The sequence below is a fragment of the Pseudophryne corroboree genome, chromosome 7, assembly GCF_028390025.1.
Source record: "Pseudophryne corroboree isolate aPseCor3 chromosome 7, aPseCor3.hap2, whole genome shotgun sequence".
In the NCBI taxonomy this organism is placed as follows: Eukaryota; Metazoa; Chordata; class Amphibia; order Anura; family Myobatrachidae; genus Pseudophryne; species Pseudophryne corroboree.
Genome location: NC_086450.1, coordinates 236,924,599 through 236,943,467, shown reverse-complemented (window position 1 = coordinate 236,943,467; position 18,869 = coordinate 236,924,599). Strand labels below are relative to the sequence as shown.

The 18,869-nt window shown below is 45.5% G+C and overlaps 1 protein-coding gene across 1 annotated transcript in view; it reads right to left on the bottom strand.

The window, feature by feature from the left end:
• Positions 1-831: 831 nt before the first annotated feature.
• TSN (translin) overlaps positions 832-18,869 on the bottom strand; it is a 105,849-nt gene continuing 87,811 nt past the window's right edge. The window contains exons 5-6 of the mRNA XM_063934036.1: positions 4,496-4,575; positions 832-2,007 (exon numbers count right to left, since the gene is read on the bottom strand). Of these exons, the coding sequence (XP_063790106.1) occupies positions 1,762-2,007; positions 4,496-4,575 (326 nt within the window). The 3' untranslated portion in view covers positions 832-1,761. The remainder of the gene's footprint in view (positions 2,008-4,495; positions 4,576-18,869) is intronic.

Below are 18,869 nucleotides of genomic sequence, written 5' to 3'. Positions count from 1 at the left end.
CAGCGCTGACATGCAGGCGGCTTTACAGAGGAGGATTTGCCCAAACAGTCCCAGGATCAGCTCAGCTTGTCCTAATGGCGCCCAAACGCTGACAGGGAGTGAGGGAGAGAGAGATATGCAGCTCCAGGGCGGGAACATTTACTCTAAATTGCGCCCTGGGGCTGGGGGAGGGGCTACAGGTCAGAGCCTTATCCCCTTCCTGGACTTCACCACCGGGTACTGCGGGCGTTAGCAAACGGATTTTTGAGAGAATCCGACCTGTGCCCTTGCCCTGGTGGTCTAGTGGGGTCCCTGTACTGCCAGTGTCCACGCCAGCACGCACAGCCCACCACCTCCCACCGGCCGCGCCGGATCGCGATTTCCAGCGGGTCCCGTCCGGGGGACCTGAGTGCGGCCACACGATCCTGGAGAGCTGCGGTGGGGTGTGTGACTGACAGAAGAAAACCGCAGCCTCCGCTGTAAGTACCCGGCAACCTGGGCGCGGGAGTATACAGCGCTGCTGGGGGAGGTGATGGAGCTGCAGCAGGAGATGTCTGACTGACATCTAAACACAGTGTCTCTGCTGCAGCCCTTGAAGTCTTCATTTTCACTTAGAAAAGCTCTTCTGAGGGCTGCTTGAGCAGCCCACCTGTTGTATGCCTGCACTGCATGGCACCAACTACAAAACTGATCTCCTGTGAACGGAGGCGGGGTTATAGAGGAAGCGGCGCTATGCATTCTGGGAACAGTCAAAGCTTTTAGCCTGTTGGTGCCTCAGATCAAGATCCTACTCTACACCCCAATGTCAATCCCTGTGGAGCCCAGTGTACCCCGCAGCAGAAAGAAGACTCATTTACTTAAATCAATAACATTTTATTAAGGGTTTATTATTAAAAGTTACATTTTAAACAATATCAAATATACAGGATCACACAAAAACATGCCCCACAAATGAGTCTTCTTTTTGTTCTTTGCGTCTCAGGCAAAGAAACCCTTTATACAGAATACTGATGTATTGGACTCATAGGAGCACAAACACCACCATTATGAGAATATTTTTTTTTGTCAAAGGCAAATTTATACCACAAATGCTCTATATCAGAGGTTCCCAAACTCGGTCCTCAAGGCACCCCAACAGTCCAGGTTTTAGGTATATCCATGGCTCAGCACAGATGGTTAAATCAAACGGACTAAGGTGCTAATTAAGTCACCTGTGGCCAAGCATGGATACATTTAAAACCAGGACCGTTGGGGTGCCTTGAGGACCGCGTTTGGAAACCTCTGCTCTATACTGTTGGTCTCATAATCATCTACAATTGAGATGAGTTAGTCCTGTGCGGGATCAAAAACGCTTTTCTTGCTCTGTATTAACAGTAAGTAGTTCTTGCTGGGGGCAAGAACTGATTCGTTTCCAGCAACAAAACACAAGCAATGCGGGACACTTTATTGTTCATCACAGAAATCTTTTCCACTGAATAACGGGATTTGTCAGAGATGTTCTGTGATTATCGCTGTGCCCTACGATTTCACCCCTTGTCCACATAAAGATCAGGAGCAGAAAAAGTTTTTTTTTAAAGACTTTCTACTAAACAGAAAACATGTAAGATATAAAACGCAGACAAGAGCTTTTGCTGCAAAAATGAAATCAGTTGGTTCAAATATAATAAAACAGAACTAATTTTTATCTGGACTGAAATCACCCAGAAAATAAACAAATAACTTTTTAGCCTTTTGTCTGTGAAGCCAGAAAATATTCTCCTCATCCCATGTAGAAATCAGGTCTCAAGGCGTCTGGGGTTTCTCAGCGATAGGGGTCATCTGATCTTTGTTGAGTCCACGGATGGACAAATCGTACACTACCTCCTCAATCTTTTTAACATCATATTTCAAGCCATCATAACGCTTCCTCAGTGAGTCATTTTTCAGGTTGAGCAGCCGGAAACCAAAATCCAGCTGGTTGATGAATGAGGCGATTCGGAGAGGCCTGGTGTAATCCCCAGCTGTGACGCTATTCACTGCGAGCCTTGACTGGGGTAGAAGATGGAGAACTCACTTAATCAGTCAAATTCAAAGAGTCTAGTTAAATAATACAGACACACTATTTTATATGTTATATATACACACACACACATACAATCCGATCATCCATAACATTGAACTGGCAACAGGGGTATAGACAGCCATGGTCATTGATGCATGTGGGGGGGGGGGGCTATCCCACAGAAGAGCTGATGCATGTGGGCGCCCTATCCCACAGAGGAGCTACTGTAGCATAAATCGCTGAAAATGTTAATGTTGGCTAAGGTGCTAAAACACAGTGTATCGCAGCTGCATAGCCAGAGACCGGTCAATATGCCCATGCTGACCCCTGTGCCCTGCAAAAATGTCCTGCAATAGGCGCGTGAGCATCAGAAGTGGATCTCATGGAGCAATAGAAGGTGGCCTGGCTTGATAAAGCACATTTTCTTTTACAAATGTGTGCATGTGTTGCTTTGGCAGCAAGGAGTATTAGGCAGGTAACTTTATATATATATATATATATATATATATATATATATAAAAAATTTTATTATTTTATTTTTTTCGTATATATACAGTACCAGTCAAAAGTGCGGACACACTTTCTCATTCAATGGTTTTTATTTATTTTAATTGTTTTCTACATTGTAGATTGATACTGAAGAATCAAAACTATGAAAGAACACATTGAATTATGCTGTAAACTAAAAGTGTTAAATCAATATTTGTTTTAGATTTTAGATTCCTCAAAGTAGCCCCCTTTTGCTTTGATGACAGCTTTGCACACTCTTGGCATTCTCTCAATCAGCTTCATGAGGTAGTCTCCTGGATGGTTTTGAATTAACAAGCATGACTTGTCAAGAGTCAATCTGTGGAATTACTTGCTTTCCCAATGTGTTGGGGACCATCAGTTGTGTTGTGCAGAGGTAGGGTTAGTACACATTTGAGAAGAAGAAGAAGAGGACGAGGAAGAAGAGGAGGAAGAGGAGGAAGAGGAGGAAGAGGAGGAAGAGAAAGAATTGTTTGGGCAAAGAAACACAAGGAATGGACATTAGACCAATGGAAATCTGTACTTTGGTCTGATGAGTCGAAATGATATTTTTGGTTCCAACCGCCGTGTCTTTGTGAAATGCAGAGAAGGAGGGCGGATGGTTTCTGCATGTGTGGTTTCCACTGTGAAGCATGGAGGAGGAGGAGGTGTGATGATGTGGGGGCGCTTTGCTGGTGACACTGTTGGTGATTTATTCAAAATTCAAGGCACACTTGACCAGCATGGCTACCACAGCATTCTGCAGCGCCATGCCATCCCATCTGGTTTGTGCTTACTGGGACCATCATTTGTTTTTCAACAAGACAATGACCCCTAACATACCTCCAGGCTATGTAAGGGCTACTTGACCAAGAAGGAAAGTGATGGAGTTCTGCGTCAGATGACGTGGCCTCCACAATCACCCGATCTAAACCCAATTGAGATAGTTTGGGATAAGTTGGACTGCAGAGTGAAGGAAAAGCAGCCAACAAGTGCTCAGCAACTCTGGGAACTCTTTCAAGACTGTTAGAAACCCATTCCAGGAGACTACCTCATAAAGCTGATTGAGAGAATGCCAAGAGTGTGCAAAGCTCTCATCAAAGCAAAAAGGGGCTACTTTGAGGAATCTAAAATATAAATCATATATTAACTTAACACTTTTTTTGTTTACAACACAATTCCATATGTGTTCTTTCATAGTTTTGATGTCTTCAGTATTAATCCACAATAACATGGTCATATATGTTCAGTTTGCATGTCCCCCCGCCGGTCTTTGCATGGGTTTTCTCCAGTACTCTGGTTTTCCTCCCACACTCAAGAAGTATACTGGTAAAACAAATTATCTGTAAACTTCTGCAGAATGTGTGCACTATATTAATCACTTAAAAATATATAAAATTGCTAAATGGGAGGCCTTATGTCAGCCGGAATCTTGTTTAATTTTCTTTTACTGAAAGCTAAAACATTGTCATTCTGAAATTGAACAAAGATGACAACAGGAGGAAGAGCAGGTGGAGGACTAACATATCAGACCTCCCACCCTGGGAAACCTAGAGAATCATGGACCCCAAAAGTGCAGAAAAGTTATCCCAAGAGAGGAGACCTGATAACCTCGGGTAAACTTTTCAGAATATCTACTATAAAAATAAAACCTTATAAATTTTAACTACCAATACAAACATTACTGGCAATTACAATGCACACAAAGACCACTGCAAAACAAAAGTTCACAACATTCATGATAAAAATAATAGCCGAACATCTATACAACATTGGATGAATTCTCAGCTGTGGTTACCCAGAAACATTTTGATTTCCTTACAAATTTAAGCTAAAATGAAAGGATCATGTGTATTTTCTATTCATATAGCTATTACAAATACTGCATTAGTATGGACTAATTTTCAACATGTAAATATCTGCTTCCATCTCATTTATGGATGACAGAACCAGAGATGGTATACGTACCAGTTCATTGGCCAGATTCAGCACCCCAGACAGATAATCCTCAATGTCCAAGTGAAACCCCTTCTCTCGCTCACATTCAACTATAACAAAAAGACAGATCAGTAGCATACGTGCAGAAAGACTGGTGTTCTGAATTTCACATAAACTGTTGAACTAATAAAAATAGAAGTCAACATAGTAAAAGAGTGAATTACACAGCCTTACTGCACAGTGCATCCGGAAAGTATTCACAGCGCTTCACTTTTTCCACATTTTGTTATGTTATAGCCTTATTAAAAATGGAATAAATTCATTTTTTCCCTCATAATTCTACACACAATACCCCATAAAAACAACGTGAAATAAGATTATTTTTTTTAGATTTTTGCAAGTTATTACAAATAAAAAACTAAGAAATCACATGTACATACGTAGTCACAGCCTGCCATGAAAGCTCAAAATTGAGCTCAGGTGCATCCTGTTTCCATTGATCATCCTTGAGATGTTCCTACAGCTTAATTGGAGTCCACGTGTGGTAAATTCAGTTGATTGGACATGATTTGGAAAGGCACGCACCTGTCTATATAAGGTCCCACACTTGACAGTGCATGTCTGAGCACAAGCATGAAGTCAAAGGAATTGTCTGTAGACCTCCGAGACAGGATTGTCTCGAGGCACAAATCTGGGGAAGGGTACAGAAAAATATTTGCTGCTTTGAAAGTCCCAATGAGCACAGTTTCCTCCATCATCCATAAATGGAAGAAGTTCGGAACCAACAGGATTCTTCCTAGAGCTAGCCGGCCGTCTAAACTGAGCGATCGGGGGAGAAGGGCCCTAATCAGGGAGGTGACAAAGAACCAGATGTTCACTCTGTCAGAGCTACAGCATTCCTCTGTGGAGAGAGGAGAACCTTCCAGAAGGACAACCAAATCTACCAATCAGGCCTGTATGGTAGAGTAGCCAGACGGAAGCCACTCCTTAGTAAAAAGCACATGGCAGCCCACCTGGAGTTTGCGAAAAAATGCACCTGAAGGACTCTCACACCATGAGAAACATAATTCTCTGGTCTGATGAGACAAAGATTGAACTCTTTGGCGTGAATTCCAGGCATAATGTTTGGAAGAAACCAGGCACCGCTCATCACCAGGTCAATACCATCCCTAGAGTGAAGCATGGTGGTGGCAGCATCATGCTGTGGGGATGTTTTTCAGCGGCAGGAACTGGTAGACTAGTCAGGATAGAGGGAAAAATGAATGCAGCAATGTACAGAAACATCCTGAATGAAAACCTTCTCCAGAGCGCTCTTAATCTCAGACTGGGGCAACGGTTCATCTTTCAGCAGGACAACGACATTAAACACACAGCTAACATATCAAAGGTGTGATTTCAGGACAACTCCGTGAATGTCCTTGAGTGGCCCAGCCAGAGGCCAGACTTGAATCCGATTGAACATCTCTAGAGAGATCTGAAAATGGCTGTGCACCGACGCTTCCCATCCAACCTGATGGGAGTTTGAGAGGTGCTGCAAAGAGGAATGGGTGAAACTACCCAAAGATAGGTGTGCCAAGCTTGTGGAATCATATTCAAAAAGACTTAAGGCTGTAATTGCTGATAAAGGTGCATCAACAAAGTATTGAGCAAAGGCTGTGAATACTTATGTACATGTGATTTCTTAGTTTTTTTTATTTTTAATAAATTCGCAAAAATATTTTTTTTATTTTTTTTTCACGTTGTCATTATGGGGTATTGTGTGTAGAATTTTGAGGGGAAAAAAAATAGGATTTTAATTACCTACCAGTAAATCATTTTCTCGTAGTCTGTAGAGGATACTGGGGTCCACTTAGTACCATGGGGTATAGATGGGTCAACTAGGAACCTTGGGCACTTTAAGAATTTGATAGTGTGCGCTGGCTTTTCCCTCTATGTCCCTCCTACCAGACTCAGTCTAGGCAACTGTGCCCGAGGAGACGGACATACCGTGCGAGAAGGACTTAAAGGACAGTGGTGAGATTCGAACCAGCACACACAAGACAATAGGAAAGCCATGCTAACCAAACTTGATGAGGAACAGCAACAGCTGAACCAACAACAGTACTTAACAAGTAACAGTGCAGGAAAACACGAATCACTGGGTGGGCGCCCAGTATCCTCTACGGCAGGCATTCCCAACCACGGTCCTCAAGGCACACCAACAGTGCAGGTTTTAGTGAAATCCAGGCTGCAGCACAGATGGTTAAATCAAAATAACTGAGCTACTAATTAAGTCACCTGTGCTGAAGCATGGATATCACAAAAACCTGCACTGTTAGTGTGCCTTGAGGACCGTGGTTGGGAATGCCTGCTCTACGGACTACGAGAAAAGGATTTACCAGTAGGTAATTAAAAATCCTAATTTCTCTTACATCCTAGAGGATACGGAGGTCCATTTAGTACCAAGGGGATGTACCAAAGCTCCCAAACCGGGTGGGAAGGTGCTGAGGTTCTTGCAGAACTGATTGACCAAACTGAATGTCCTCAGAGGCCAAAGTATCGAACTTGTAGAACTTAGCAAACATGTTAGAACCTGACCAACTAGCTGCTCGGCAGAGCTGTAAAGCAGACACACCCCGGGCAGCCGCACAGGAAGAACCCACTGACCTAGTAGAGTGGGCCTGTACAGATTTTGGAACCGGCAAACCTGCCGTAGAATAAGCATGCTGGATAGTAAGCCTGATCCAGCGAGCAATAGACTGCTTTGAAGCAGGACACCCAATTTTATTGGGATCATGAGAACAAGCGAGTCTGATTTTATGTGACGAGCTGTCCGCTTCACGTAGATCTTTAAAGCCCTCACAACATCCAAGGACTTTGAAGGTAACCAACGGAACCACAATAGGTTGGTTGATATGAAACGCAGACACCACCTTAGGAATAAGGAGGTCAGCTCTATCTTCACGAAAAATCAAATAGGGGCTTTTGTGAGACAACGCCCCCAGTTCCAACACACGCCTTGCTGGAGCTAAGGACATCAGTGTGACGGTTTTCCATGTAAGAAACTTCACGTCAACCTCCTGCAAAGGCTCAAACCATTCTGATTGTAGAAACTGCAACACGACGTTGAGATCCCAAAGTGCCGTGGGAGGCATAAAGGGCGGTTGGCTGTGCAGAACACCCTTCAAGAACATCTGAACCTCCGGGAGGGAAGCCAATTGTTTCTTGAAGAAAATAGACAAGGCCGAAATCTGGACTTTTATGGAGCCCAAGCGTATGCCCACGTCCACCCCTGACTGCAGAAAAAGGAGAAAACGTGCCAGTTGAAATTCCACCGCAGGAAATTCCCTGTTTTCACACCAAGAGACGTATTTTTTCCAAATACGGTGGTAATGTTTAGACATTACCGCCTTTCTGGCTTAAATCAAAGTTGGAACAACCCTGTCCGGGATCCCTTTCCGGGCTAGAATTTGACGCTCAACTTCCATGCCGTCAAACGCAGCCATGGTAAGTCTTGATTGACGCACAGCCCTTGTTGCAGAAGTTCCTCGCGAAGAGGTAGAGGCCACGGGTCCTCTAAGAGCATCTCCAGTAGATCTGCGTAACAGGCCCTTCTTGGCTAGTCCGGAGCAATGAGTATTGCTTGAATCTTATCTCTTTTTATTCTTTTGAGAATTCTTGGGATCAATGGAAGTGGTGGAAACGAGTACACCATCTGGTAAACCCATGGAGTCACCAGAGAATCCACCGCCACAGCCTGTGGGTCTCTCGACCTGGAACAATACCACTTCTTGTTGAGATGAGAGGTCATCATGTCGATTTGAGGAACCCCCCCACTCTCCTGGGTGGAGGTCGTGTCTGCTGAGGAAGTCTGCTTCACAGTTGTCCACTCCCGGAATGAAGATTGCCGACAACTCCACAGCGTGTCTTTCTGCCCAGAGTAGAATCCTTGTTACCTCTGACATTGCTGCTCTGCTCTTCGTTCCGCCCTGCCGATTTATGTACGTTACTGCCGTCGCATTGTCCGACTGAACCTGAATGGCTTGATCTTGAAGATGATGTGATGCCTTTAGAAGGGCGTTGTATATGGCCCTTAGTTCCAGAATGTTGATTGGGAGAATGGTTTCCTGACTTGACCATGTTCCTTGGAACTGTTCCCCTTGGGTGACTGCTCCTCAACCTCTGAGGCTTGCCTCTGTGGTTAGCAGAATCCAATTTTGAATCCCGAACCGGTGGCCCTCTATCAGGTGAGAAGTCTGAAGCCACCACAGAAGAGAAATCCTGGCTCTTGGCAACAGATGTATCCTCTGGTGCATGTGGAGATGCGATCCGGACCATTTGTCCAACAGATCCAGCTGGAAAGGGCCTTGCGTGAAACCTTCTGTACTGCAGTGCCTCGTAAGCGGCTACCATCTTCCCCAGAAGGCGAATTCATAGATGCACCGATATACGGATTGGTTTCAGAACATCCCGCACCATCGACTGGATTACCAAAGCCTTTTTCTAATGGAAGGAATACCTTCTGTACCTCCGTATCCAGTATCATCCCCAGGAACGTTAGCCTCCGTGTTGGTTCCAGGTGAGATTTTGGTAGGTCCAGAATCCACCTGTGATCCCAGAGTAGACAAGTTGAGAGGGCAATGTTGTCCAACAACCTCTCTGTGGATGGTGCCTTTATCAGCAGATCGTCCAGGTACGGAATTATATTCACTCCCGGTTTTCGGAGGAGAAACACCATCTTGAATTTGAACACCTGTAAGTACGGGTTCAGTGACTTGAGGTTTAAAATGGGTCTTACCAAACCATCCGGCTCCGGTTCCACAAACAGGTTGGAATAATAACCTTTGTTGCGCAGATTAGGTGGAACTGGAACAATGACCCGAGTCTGTACCAGTTTCTGAATTGCTTCCTGTAAAGTCATACTTGCTTCCTGAGAAGCTGGTAAGCCTGATTTGAAGAATCTGTAAGGTGGGAGTTCCTGAAACTCCAGCCTGTACCCCCGGGTGATAAGATCTTTGACCCAGGGATCCTGGCATGATGTTGTCCATATGTGACTGAAATTTCTTAATCGGGCTCCCACCTGCCTGTCTTCCAGGCAGTGCAGTCCGTCGTCATGCTGAAGGCTTTGAGGAAACAGAACCCGAGTTCTGTTCCTGTGAACCTGCAGTTGCTGGTTTTCTGGGTTTACCTCTATTGCCTCTGGAGGCTGTAGAAGAACCTCTGGTTTAATTTTTAAATTTGGCTGTCCGAAAGGACTGCAAAGTTGGAGCCGAGTAGGTCTTCCTAACTGGGGAGGGCTGCGGAAGGAAGATATAGCCTTGGATATCCACGTATCCAGTTCATCTCCAAAAAAGGGCCTCACATGTGAATAGTAGGCTTTCTACGCCCTTCCTGGAATCCGCATCCGTAGTCCACTGGCGTAGCCATAAGCCCCTGCATGCGGACACTGCCATGGCAGTAGTGCATGCAATGAGCAAGCCTATTTCTTTTATGGCCTCCACCATAAAATTTGCAGAGTCCTGTATATGTTGTAGGAGTAAAACTACCTCCCCCCTGGATAAGGAATCTAATCCCTCAATTAGGTTACCTGACCATTTTGCAATGGCCCTAGAGATCCATGCACAAGCAATAGTGGGCCTTTGGACCAGCCCAGCAGCTGTATATACAGATTTGCGAGTGGTCCCAATCTTGCGGTCATCCGTGTCCTTTAAAACCACTTAACTGACGATTTTTCCCTTTAAAAGCGTTAACATTGTTTTTTTTATTTATTTTATTTCATAAAGTTGAAAAAGTATTTTTAAAAATATTTAAACATTATATTATGCACATCTGCAGAACGGATCTCCTCGTCAGAAACGGGGTGACAGGGTGGGACGACGCAGTTGCATGAAATCTGACCATGCCAGTTAAGTGGTTAAGGAGGCTGCCCCAGGGACATGTAAGATTATCTTACGTGATAACCTAGATACCGATGCATCAAGATCGGTGGATTTTCCCATTTCTTCCCATCATACTGAGGAAAAGGGAAGGATGTGAGTAACCTTTTAGGGATCTGAAACTTCTTATCAGGATTAACCCAAGTCTCTTCAAATAGGGAATTCAACTCTTGATGCAGGAAAAGTAGCAGAAGATTTATTTTTTACATTAAAATTTGATTCCTTATCAGATATGTGCAGGATGTCTCTAATAGCTTCTATCAGGGCCTGTATTCCTTGTGACAGAGCAGCATCCCCCCCTCCTGAGTCCATCTCACCCTCCTCTGCGTCTGATACATCAGCAGTGTCAGCCTGTAGGATCTGGGCCAGTATATGCTTTTGCGGACAAATGTGTACGCTTTTGCGGGACGCCAGTATGGGAACCGAATCTCTATTCATCAGGTCATCCACAGACCACCTTAAGTATTGCGTCTCTCTTTCATTATGGGATAATTCATTAGAAATATTTGAGATCATCCCTTTTTAAGGGAATCCAACCATGCTAGTTCGGACCCACTAGCCTGAGAATGTGTACTATCCTGAGTACACTGTAGTGATACCCCTGAGGAAGAAAGACACTCTGCCGTGCATGAAACACACTCCTTGCCTGACATTGTAAATGTGAAACACACACACACACACACACACACACACACACACACACACACAGGAAAGGTTGAAACACAGTTAACCCACACAGAGCCCTTCCGGGGATGTACAGAGTATATAGGAGCCAGCCACACCGCACCCTTAGTGCTAATGCCAAGCTTAGGTGGGTCGCAGACTAAGTACCCTGAAAGGGGCTTAGTACTCTAATAACACTCCCCTCCCCCCCCTCCTTACTATGACCCCCTGGTACCGCTGAGGTAAGCTGGAGTCCTTCTGGAGAAGCTGCGCTTCCATGCCAGTCTGTCTGTGTAGAACTGCAGAGGGAAAATGGAGCTGGTGAGCCGCTCATAGTGAAGCCCTGCCCCCTTAATGGCGCGCAGTCTTCCCGGTTTTATTTCAAACTGTTTGAGGTGTTTTAGATGCCTAAGCAGTGGGATAAATACCCCTGTAAGTGTATTTGCCAGTGTGGGTACTGTATAGGATGAGTCAGCTCGCCCGTCAAAGCGGTGCAGCCTGCGCTGATCTGAGCCTGGAGATGCAGCCTGCTCCTCAGCTCTGAACTCCGTACCCTCATGCCGCCATAATAGCCGGCAATCCTCTAACCGGGACGCAGGCATAACACACACCACTCTTCTTTCTTCTGGCTCTGTTAGGGGTGGCGGCGTGCTGCGGGAATGTACGCTCGCCGAATGGTTCCCTCAGGAGCTCAATGTCCCGTCAGCGGGGAACGGGACCATTAACCCTATAGGAGGTTGGGCCGTTTTCCCCCCTAAGTCCCACGAAGCAGGCAGACTGGTGCCAACCAGATCTGCCTGAAAATAACAAATAGAAAATATATGCAGAAAACTCTTCAGGAGCTTCCCTAAGTGTGACCGGCTTTTCCGGGCACATTTTCTAAACTGAGTCTGATAGGAGGGGCGTAGAGGGAGGAGCCAGTGCACACTATTGATTTCTTCAAGTGCCCAAGGCTTCTAGCGGACCCGTCTATACCCCATGGTACTAAATGGACCACAGTATCCTCTAGGATGTAAGCGAAATGAACGTTATGGTAAGAACTTACCGTTGATAACGTGATTTCTCTTATGTCCACAGGTATCCACAGGATAACATTGGGATATTGTCGAGCGACAGCGAAAATGGCACCAACACGGTTACGAGCTTTCTGGCCTCCCAGGATGCATTGGGGCCTCCACTATATAGTCCCGCCCACTGATTCAGTCAGATCAGTTCTTTCCACAGCGATTATAGGCAGGAACATTAGGTAGAGACCTGTACAGGCGATAAGAACACACATGCACACCCTTCCATACAAGAAGGAAGAGGTTTTTAGTGTTTGTCTAGATCCTCAAATCAGATGCGTCCGGGTGGGATCCCTGTGGATACCTGTGGACATAAGAGAAATCACGTTATCAACGGTAAGTTCTTACCATAACGTTCATTTCTCTGGCTGGGTCCACAGGATTATCCACAGGATAACATTGGGATTCCCAAAGCCATTTTAGTGGTGGGGACGCTCCTGATTGCACAGGAGGACCTTTCGCCCGAAGTCTGCGTCATGAGAGGCAAAAGTATCCAAGGCATAATGTCTGATGAATGTGTTTATGGAAGACCATGTGGCTGCCTTACATATCTGTTCTGCTGATGCACCCTGTTGTGCTGCCCAAGAAGGACCTACCTTACGTGTAGAGTGTGCAGAGACATTAGCCGGAATAGGGAGATCTGCATGAGAATAAGCTTCAGATATTACCATTCGGAGCCATCTCGCCAGCGTCTGTTTACTAGCAGGCCAACCTCTCCTATGGAATCCGTAGAGGATGAAGAGGGAATCTGTTTTCCTGATGGCACTAGTACGATCTATGTAGATTTTTAAAGACCGGACCACGTCCAGTGACGCTTCTCCCGCAGATAGTCCCGATACCTGAAAAGCTGGGACTACAATCTCTTCATTCAGGTGAAACTTTGACACCACCTTTGGAAGATAACTAGATCTCGTTCTGAGAACTGCTCTGTCTGGAAAAAAACTTAGGAAAGGAGACTTACATGATAATGCTCCTAAATCTGACACTCTTCTGGCTGACGCCATTGCCAGTAAAAAAAGAACTTTAACCGTTAACCACTTAAGATCTGCTCTCTCAAGTGGTTCAAACAAAGGACCCTGGAGAAATTTAAGAACTAAATTCAAATCCCAGGGAGCTGCAGGAGGAACAAATGGAGGTTGAATATGTACTACTCCTTGGAAAAAAGTACGTACATCCTGTAGGTCAGCAATCTTCTGCTGAAACCATACAGTCAACGCTGAGACTTGCACCCTCAAGGAAGCAACCTTCAATCCCTTATCCAATCCTGCCTGCAGAAAATCCAAAATTCTAGCTACTTTAAAGGCTCTTGGATTGTAATTTTTTCCAGAACACCAATGAATATAGGCTTGCCATATTCTATGATATACACGGGCCGAAGAAGGCTTTCTTGCTCTAAGCATGGTTTGGATTACTTGCTTTGAAAATCCTTTAGCCTCTAAGATAGAGGTTTCAACAGCCACGCCGTCAAAGACAGGCGATCCAGATGACTGTGACAACAAGGACCCTGCATTAACAGATCTGAACGTTGAGGGAGCAGTATCGGTGCTTCCACGGACATTCTCCACAGATCTGTGTACCAATGCCTTCTTGGCCAAGCTGGAGCTATTAGAATGATTGCTCCTTTTGCCTGTTTTATCTTTCTCACTACTCTGGGTAACAGAGATATTGGAGGGAACAGATATGCCAGCTGAAACCTCCATTCTACTGACAGTGCGTCTACCAGGACTGCTCCTGGGTCCCTTGTTCTTGATCCGTACCTCGGAACTTTGTTGTTTAGACGAGACGCCATAAGGTCCATCTCCGGTAGACCCCATCTGTTCACCAGTGTTTGAAACACTTCTGGGTGTAGTGCCCATTCGGTTTCCTGAATGGTGTGCCGACTGAGAAAATCCGCTTCCCAATTTAGTACACCCGGGACAAATACTGCTGACAATGCTGGGAGATGGAGTTCTGCCCACTTTAGAATGGGAGTTACTTCCTCCATCAGACTCTTGCTTTGAGTCCCTCTTTGATGATTTAGGTATGCTACTGCCGTCGCATTGTCTGAGCGGATCTGGACTGGTCTTCCTTGTAGATTGTCCTTTGCCTGAACTAGGGCCAAGTAAATGGCTCTTATTTCTAACAGATTTATCGGCAGGTGACTTTCCCTTGCGGTCCATTTTCCCTGGAACCATAGGCTTCCGAGTACCGCCCCCCAACCTTGCAGGCTGGCATCTGTCGTCAGGACTTACCACTCTTTTATTCAAAAGGGTCTCCCCTTGTTTAAATGGTCTGTCTGTAGCCACCATGCTAGAGACCTTTTTACATTTACTGGAATCTTTATCATCTGCTTCTTTATTGTTTGATGATTTCCGTTCCATTTTGTCAAAATGAGATGCTGCAATGGTCTGGAGTGGAATTGCGCATATTCCACCATGTCGAACGTTGATACCATCAGACCCAACAGTCGCATTGCTGCATGGACTGACATTGTCTGGGCTTGCAACGCTTTCTGAGCCATGACCTGCACCTTGACTATTTTCTTCTCTGGTAAGAGAACTCTCTGTAGGTCTGAATCCAATATGGCTCCCAAATGAACCATCGGCTGTGATGGATTCAGGGACGACTTCTCCCAATTTATGAGCCACCCGTGTCTCTGTGAACAAACTATCGTCTGTTGGAGATGGCTCAACAGTAAATCTTGCGACTGTGCTAAGATTAATAGGTCGTCTAGGTATGGGAATATCCTTATCCCTTGTTTGCGCAGACAAGCTGCCATAACCGCCATGATCTTGGTAAACACCCTGGGTGCTGTAGCTAGCCCGAAGGGCAGAGCTTGGAACTGGAAGTGTTCCTTGAGGATGGCAAACCTGAGTTAACACTGATGTGATAGTGCTATAGGCACATGTAGGTAAGCAAGCCGCACATCCAGAGATACCATATAGTCTCCCGGTTCCATAGCCAACATTATGGAGCGTAACGTCTCCATGTGGAACTTCGGGATCCATATGTAATTGTTCAACATCTTCAGATTTAGAATTGGTCGATATGACCCATTTGGTTTCTGGATTAGAAACAGATTGGAGTAATACCCCTGTCCCTTTTGTGATGGAGGTACTGGGACAATCACACCTGACTGCAGTAATTTTTGGACTGCTTCTTGCAGGGCATTGGCCTTCGACTCTATACGAGACGGGCTGGTGCAAAAAAATCTTTGAGGAGGCTGCCTCCTGAATGGGAACCCATACCCCTGAGATACTACCTTCTGCACCCAGGCATCTGTTGTTGACTGTTGCCATGTGTGTGCAAATTGCAGGAGTCGGCCCCCAACCCTGGAATCCTCCAGGCGGAGGCCCGTCTCTTCAGGCTGAGGGCTTTTGTTCAGGTTTGGAAGCTGGCTTTTTGCTAGCCCACTGCTTCTTACCCCTGGTTTTAAACTGGGGTTGTTTAGGCTCCTCTTTACCTTTCGCTTTGCTTTGCCAGCGAAATGAGCGAAATTTTAAACCCTTGGACTTAGGGTTGTAGGTAGCCGGAAATCTGACCTTCTTCGATTCAGCCTCTGACTCTAGGATATCCGATCAAGGTTTTCCAAATAATATATTACCCATGAAAGGCAATGCTTCCAATTCCTTCTAGGACTCCGCATCTGCCTTCCAGGTCCGTAGCCAGACTGCTCTGCGAGCGACTACTGCCAGGGCTGAAGCTTTAGAAGCAACAGTGCCTACATCAATGGCTGCTTCTTCTAAATACTGGGCAGATTGTCTTAAACGGCAAAGACGATCCTCTTGCTCCCTAGTAGGAGAGGGGATGTCATTCTCTAGTTCCTCTATCCATTCGCCCATTGCCTTTGCTACCCAGGCCGAAGCCATAGCAGGTCTTACCACTGCACCCACAAGAGAAAAAATATTTTTCAATAGGCTCTCTACCCTCCTGTCTGTGACATCATTCAAAGAGGTAGATGACAGTGGCAAAGCAGATTTGTGCACGAGTCGCAGAACATGTGCATCTACTTTTGGAGGAACTTCTCTCTTCGAACAATCTCCAGCAGGAAATGGATAATAAGAATCCCATCTCCTAGGAATCTTATACTTTTTACCGGGCGCTGCCCAAGACTCATCCATCATTTCCGTCAACTCCTCTGACGCTGGAAATTCAGCTTTCACTGACTTTGTTCGTTTGAATACAGGTGCTTTTGCTTTTAACGCTGTCTTGGCTGGTTCTTCCAGAGAAAGCACAGCCTTTACTGCATTAATGAGTTCAGCTACATCATCTGAACTAAAGCTCTGCGACTGATCATCATACGGAGTTGAATCTATTGTTTCCGCATCATCATCCGATGTATCCTCTTGTGTAGTCTGCCATACAGACGTATCTGTCTTAGTCTTACCTACCCCTTGGTTGCTTGTAGAGGCTACTGGAACCAAACCATAGGAAGGGAGCTGCATGTATGGGTTCATAGTGTAACCTAACCCCTGAGGTGGTGCTACTGGAGCTAACCTGTCCGCTATTGAAGACAGAGTCTTTGCGAACATATTCCATGGTGGCTCTACTGGAGGTTGAACTAACACCTGTTTTTTACTTCGCTGAAAAGCGAAACAGTTTGCACACAAACCCTCATAAGTGACCAATTGAATCATATCAATTACCCCTGACTTACAAGATAAGCATGTTAGGGCTGTAGGAGTGCTTGACAAATTCTCCTCATCACTTTTGCCGCTCACAGACATTTTTTCTGATATTGACTACACAATTTTGTGACTGAACCACACCCTATAATCAGTATATAGAGGTGAAATCAATCTGACCACAGTGCACCTGATTTGAGGGTCAGAACAGGACTGACATTACACAGAAAAGTCAGCACACATACTAGCAGTCAGTCACATGTTAAAGCATTAGACATTGTCATATGAGAATACAACCTCCATAATAACTTATACATAAGTAGGAAATTTGTACTTCTGTTTAACTGGTTCTTTTTCAACATAACATGCAGAAAACACAGTAATATACAGGTCTCATATGCAATAGGTACTAAAAATTAACAGTGCACACTAAGAAGTAGAAGGAATTTTTAGTACTGTATACCCTGCCTCCAGGGAGCGGGATACAGGGAGACTCACCACACTTCCATATCCAAGCAAAGACGCTCGAAAGACGCTGAGTGGATTCAGACGCTACTGGTGTACACTGCCGCTCTTGGTAACTGATAACGGACACGGACGCTCACCAACGGACACGGACGCTGAGCGACTCCACGTGCATGCAGACACTAAAGGCCTGCGACTCGGTCTGGGCGGGTTTATATCCAGTGTACACAACCGCAGCGTCTAAGCTGCGACCGAGTACCCTCGTGGTAGCGTCTGAGCCGGAAGTGAGGTTATTCAGTTCATGAAACGAGAGACCCGCGGGAACTGGCCATGAACTCGGAGGAGGGACGGCCAGGAGAGCGTCTGAAACCCCCTGTTGACTTAAACTCCCAGGATCGCGGCCTCACCTAGTCCTGGCGCCTATGATCCCCGGAGCGTAGCGCTGTCACACTCGAGATGTTCGGCGCATCAACACGCTGTTTGTAGTCTCCACCAAATCAGCGTAGCTGTGTCCTGACCCCTCTAGTAAGAGGAAGTCCATATACTCACTGTCTCCCCATGCTCCGGCCACAGCCTGGTAACGTCTGCTGGACCTGCTAGAACATCCGACACAGACGCCCGTCGAGACAGCACTGTACCGCGAAGGTAAGCGTTGTTGCGACCCGGTGGGGAGTTGTTGGAGCGACTCTTTCTAATACACGTTTAAGACGCTGTTAAGAGAAGTCGCTCAAACAAAAACAGTAAGTCTATAAAAATAAAGTAATGAAAACTTGAGGCTGCTTTCACAGCAGCCCTGTGACCATGCGGCTTCCTGCCGCACCAAGCAAAAAACTGATCTGACTGAATCAGTGGGCGGGACTATATAGTGGAGGCCCCAATGCATCCTGGGAGGCCAGAAAGCTCGTGACCGTGTTGGTGCCATTTTCGCTGTCGCTCGACAATATCCCAATGTTATCCTGTGGATAATCCTGTGGACCCAGCCAGAGAAAAATGAATTTATTCCATTGTGGAATAAGGCTGTAACATAACAAAATGTGGAAAAAGTGAAGCGCTGTGAATATTTTCCGGATGCACTGTAATTCTCAGAACAGCTTTGGTTACTCAGGTAAAGAATATCACATATATACCATAAGTTACTGACTTCAATCAATAAAATGCTCTTGCAGCAGCAAACTATGGGGCCGATTCAGCATGCTATGGAGAAGTACTAAAAATCGCTATTTGCCGATTTTAGCACATCTGCACACGCGCAAGGACTTAAACTACAGGCGGTCTTGACCTGTGCTGGTGGGGTTCGTGGAAAGAGTTGTAGTTGTGTGAATTTTCACACAACTACAACAGATTCTGAATTAGATCCTATATACAGAAACCAATTTTACACATCCATCTATGTGGTCATCATATATAGTATAGTGCAGAGCAATATGCTGAAGAGGGTTTGATATTTATTGACAACAACACTGAATATGAAAGCATGGATTGCAGGTGCAATGTGAACAGGGAGTGTTCTCCAATGCTGGGAATCAATTTGTATGAGTGTAGAAGTAAAGTTTCTGTTTAATATGGGTTTGGAGGACTGGTTGGTGGGGTCGGTCATTTGGTCTCAGTACGTCTTTAACATGACCTCTCTGGTTAAGGTTGCAATACTGTAGTTACATTATGGATGGTGGCCCACCACCTACTTCTCCACTGT